This window comes from Apis dorsata, unplaced genomic scaffold, assembly GCF_000469605.1.
Source record: "Apis dorsata unplaced genomic scaffold, Apis dorsata 1.3 scaffold_407, whole genome shotgun sequence".
NCBI lineage: Eukaryota > Metazoa > Arthropoda > Insecta > Hymenoptera > Apidae > Apis > Apis dorsata.
Genome location: NW_006263665.1, coordinates 237,541 through 242,685, shown reverse-complemented (window position 1 = coordinate 242,685; position 5,145 = coordinate 237,541). Strand labels below are relative to the sequence as shown.

Below are 5,145 nucleotides of genomic sequence, written 5' to 3'. Positions count from 1 at the left end.
TTTTTTTTTTTTTTTTTTTTTGTAGAGGTAAGAACGGAAACTATAATACGACACAAGAAAAACCATTTGATTTGTTCATTTTTTCCCTTAATCTTTGTTATTTTTTATTGGTATGTAATACGTATAATAATATATATTTATATATATTATATTCGTCCATATCGAATATATTAATATTTTATCAGTTTTTCTTTCCATAAATTAAATAAATAACTCTTGACTATGATATTATTAAACAAAATATTTTACAAAAGTAAATAGCTGTAGATTGCCAGGTGTTCAGTGAAGGAGTGAGGATAGATGTATTTTTTTTTACTATATCGTCTATTCAAAAGTAACTAGACATCCGAAGCGCTTTTTTTTATTCCGTATACGTGATCTTTGGCGAAGTCATGATTTTCTGTTCATATTACTTCAAATATCAAATATACTATATGTATTATGTATTATATTTTTTATGTTAAACCTATCTGGCAAATCTCATTTTTGAAACATGATTATTTATTTCATACAAAAAAAGTAAAGAAACTATATAGAGAAAAATAGGGAAAAGTGTAAGAAAAAAAGTGATGAAAATTCAAAAAATGACAATTCCAGGATTCTGGTACGATCTTCTGCTTGTAACTTTAACTTCTGAAAATGTTTGCTCATATTAAGCATCTTATTAACTTTCAGAGGACTATTTATAATAAACCTCTGTATCGGAAAATGCACTAAAGTGTCTGGTTTCTAAAGAAGCCGAAGTAAAAATGACTGGACCACGATGAAATATATCTAACCACGAAGAAAAACAAAATTTTGGCTTTAATGGAACATGATTATCGCCAATAGTCACACAATACACACACGATCCGTTTTTTATACTCGATAAAAACGACCTCAACGTTCAATGTTTAGTCGCTTTTCAATACCACACGATAAAGTATAGTTTCACTTATTATTAATTTTTTCTTTTCTCTTTGTCGGTTTTCTTTTTTATACTATATGCTGGACTGAGGTATTGAGAGGCAAGATGGTCGTTTTTTTTCATATTCTAAGCATGGCGTAAGGTTACAAGTGAGAGCTGTGAGGCTGCTGCTCGTAGAACAGTACGTAGGCTTCGTTGGAAACGACCGATCGCGCTGGAACCGCGGACACCCGGCTATCATTATACTCATGCCATTCTGCCGAGTATGGATGCTTACAATATGCTGTATAATGACCGGAGTGTGTTGTGCCCGAATGGTTCGCGACACCATATAAATTGTACGTACAACCCGGAACTCTAGGCGCAGCAAAGGCACTGAGATCCAAACCTGTCAATGGAAAATCTACCATCACATTTAGCTTGCTGCGGAATCGTTCCATTGGTGAGAAACGTTTTAAGTCTGTAATGTATTTCATTAAGGAAATAATGAAAAAAATAATACAATCTTATTAAAAAAATATTAAAAAGACTTGAATCAACGCTATTACAATGTAATAGTTGATAGTAAATCAAATTGAATGAACTCATATATTTTCTGTTTAACTTTGATTTTTAAATTATAGAAAAAGGATACGAATAACAAGAATTTTCGGGAACTTTTGTATGCTGAAACTTTTCGTGCACTTTCTCCTCATCTGACACTTAGAACAAGTCGGTTTTTCATCGCCATCGAGCACCTCTTCTCGCGTGAAATGCTCCAAACATTGGCTCAACTTCACTGTACCACTTCTAGCCGGTATTGGCAAACTGAGATCCCAGAAAGGATCTAATGTGACCGACACATGGTCACAAGAAGTGCAATGTAACGACGAACGTAATTGACCAACGAAAACGTCCACTATCATACTATCTTCACTACGTAAGTAGCGTTTCCAGCTTTCTACTGCCTTCTGACTATCTCTATTTATAAAAGGAAATAAAAATTAATGTATAATAGAAATCTTAATTAACCATCAAATTTCTTTCTTATGTTCTCTTCATAGATAAAATTAAAAATTCACTTACGTGTACATTTCAGGAATATCCGTGTGTATTGGTTGTGGTTTTACCGTCACCCTATTCACATCTTCATGTAATCCTTCTAATAGGTACCTAAGAAACTCTTGAGCATCCTGTTGACTATATCCCATAAAACGTGGTGCGAATCTTTGTATTTGAGATTTGAGCGCCGTCGTATTAACCACGAGATCACCACCCACTTCCCATAACTCATGTATCACCTGACTAAACGCTTTGATCAATGCTCCTTTCATACTGCTTGTAGTAGTGTTTATATCAGCGAGGTACTGTTCGTTCAGCAGATATTCCAGTAACGGTCTCGTATTGCTCAAACATTGGATCACACTGTTCATAAAACACTGCAAAATAAAAATATTAATAAAAAAATTTGTTCTTTTATAATTAATCGTTAATTGGAAACAGCTGTAAAAATTTACAAAAAAAATTTATTAAAAAAATAAGAATCAATTTCAATTCTCGATATTCATAATTCTTAATTTATTCATAAATATATATATCCAGTATAATCCATATACTTACTGTATTCCCGATATTTCGTAATCCGTTTAGTCCACATCGCTCATCGCGATGCGCCTGTAATCGATTACGAGCCGATTTGTTCGTAGGGCTTCCTTCCTGTAAGATAGAAATCAATGTTATTTTTTTTTAAATCTAATCTTATTTTTGTAGGATTCTACAGAAGACTTTACAGAAGACAAAAACCGTCAAATATCGTCGCGTACGCTGTTCTAAGCACGGCTAGTTACATTTCTTTAATGGTGGCGGTGTCTAGCTTGCGGTACAAGAGCATGTCATATGAATACATGTACACGTACGTATACACACACACACACACACACACGATACACACATACATATAAATACACGCACACATATACCACGAAGTCGATATAACCTTAAGAATACGTGCTATGCAGAAAAATCGATTAGCTTTAGACAGATTATATAGATTAGTAATTATGCATCATTGGTTTTAAAAGATAAGAAATTCCACACAGTACGTACATTTTTTGTTGTATTTAATCTCAGCGTATGGTTTGTTCCAAATGTATGTCCAATATAATATATTCAGAAAAGGAAAGACAGCGTAAATATCTAACAGGTTGAATAACCGTGAAAAAACAGTGCACAACGACATATCGATATATCATTGCCCGGAACATAAGTATATTCTTTTTATCTCTTTCTTTATTCCATGGATACTCACCTTTAAACAAATGGCTGGAGGCTGGAGAGTAGCGCGCGTGGTCACTATGGAATTGCCGAACTGTATTGTATACACACCGGAAGAGACATGTTTCTGGGTCGTCAGAGGAGCCGCAACACCCAGCAGGAACGCGTACACGAACAGCAAAATAATTATTACCCACACGCACCACAATCCCCAGCCTATCAATTGGATATAAGCCAGTTTACACGTTATAACTCGACTGCATGACGCATTTCAAGAAGCGCCAGTTCCTGCGTATCAAGTAATTTATACTCAATTTTTTTTCGTCTTCATATTCATTTATGTCAACTATATTGCGAGACATATTTAACGAACAAATGGTTGTCATATTGTGTTAGAAATATTTTAAATTTATGAAAATAGAGATTTAAAAACGGCACGAAAATCAAATAATCACAGTGCAAATCGAACAAAACTTTCTGCTGTTAAATGCGAATTTTTTCGTATATATTCAAAGATATCCTATTTAGATAGTTTTCTCTCACTTCATGGCCATACAGAACTGGCACACTATTCGTTGTCATTGAGGATAGAGATGGCTCGTGTCGTGAAGAGATGCATATCGCTCACTGACATTCCCCACGCAGAAATGGTGTAGCTTCTAGCAGCGGATGAACCAAGATAAACTTGTACTATGTATATATATACGCATAAGTACTCCGACACAGAACACCCGTTATTACTAGGTACCGTTATGTTATGAGACATCCGTTGATCGCCGGTTTACTCTCTCTTTTTCTCTCTCTCTTTCCCCTTCCCGGAGAGCTCCGATCTATTAATAAAAAGCAGCTCTCGCGACTAACCATCGAACAGAGTTGTGTGTGCTCGAAGAAAAACATGAACGCGTTTCGTAACACGCATACTAAACGAGCAATGAAAGTACATATATAAGCTAACGTTTCAACGTAACGTTGTCCCTCCTTTTCCATTTACCACCACTATTATGTACTTTATATGTGTTGGTGTTTGAATGTGTGTGTGGTGTGATGTGTGTGTGTGTGTGTGTACACATATATATATCACTAAGGTGTCGCTACGAGCCACTGAACTCTCTATAAGTCGAAAAAATGGCGAGTCATGAAATACAGTGATGCGTCATAACCACGCACACATAAATATATATTGAAAAGATGGTGGTACGTTTTTGGCCGCGTTTAGTATTACTATTTGCCATTGAATGACAGATATTTTTTAATAATAGAACATTAGAATGAAATAAAAGATTTAAAATAGAAAAAGAGATGTTGAAAAATGGAAAAATATCTATAAAATACTTAAAAAAAAAAAAATTGCAGAACTCAATTGAAACTTAGTGCACTATGAATATATACTGTGCAAACTGTACTTTTTCTTAGAACACACATTTTATCGATGATTCTGGTAAATAAAAGTTTTATGAGAAGAGACTATGATATCCATCCACTGAATAATTAACGAAAATTTACTTAGGAACACTCACAAACTGATCGGCGACCCCGCGATAGAGATTTTGGTGAGCCGTGGACGGTGCAGTGGGTGACGAGGAAGTCAGATTACTGGCAGTGTTTGTCCCCGAGAAGTGACCATCCGGTCTCCTGGATGTAGAAGGCACGGATGGGTCGTCCCCATAAGTACCGGACGGTCTTCCCGCCACGCCGTTTTGCAAGATGGGCGGCGTAATGCCGCCTACGAACCCGGTCTGATCGATATCGTACGAAGTAGACGCGGTCCGTTGCTCCTCACCGTGTTCAAGACTCTCTGGATCCCCGGTACGACCACCACGAAGGAACGCAATCGCGTCGATAGAGATGGCAGCGTCGTTGATCCCGTGTATTACCTCACCACGGCTTCCACCAGTCTCGTCTTTGATCTCAACGTCTTCCTCTTTCTCTTCAACACCTTGGATAATCTTCTGGGCGTTGTTGTTAATCAGCAGTTCGCCGTTACT

The 5,145-nt window shown here is 36.3% G+C and overlaps 1 protein-coding gene across 5 annotated transcripts in view; it reads right to left on the bottom strand.

Moving 5' to 3' along the window:
- Positions 1-966: 966 nt before the first annotated feature.
- Positions 967-5,145, bottom strand: part of LOC102672990 (ubiquitin carboxyl-terminal hydrolase 2-like) — a 14,288-nt gene continuing 10,109 nt past the window's right edge. For 4 of the 5 annotated variants that reach the window (XM_006619362.2, XM_006619364.2, XM_006619363.2 and 1 more), the window contains 4 exons: positions 2,507-2,602; positions 1,973-2,325; positions 1,542-1,867; positions 967-1,367 (listed from right to left, as the gene is read on the bottom strand). In XM_006619362.2, the coding sequence (XP_006619425.1) occupies positions 1,051-1,367; positions 1,542-1,867; positions 1,973-2,325; positions 2,507-2,602 (1,092 nt within the window). In that variant the 3' untranslated portion in view covers positions 967-1,050. Of the gene's footprint in view, positions 1,368-1,541; positions 1,868-1,972; positions 2,326-2,506; positions 2,603-3,194; positions 3,377-4,673; positions 4,897-5,145 lie in introns of all 5 variants that reach the window. The other variant, XM_031512271.1, reaches the window with a different exon arrangement.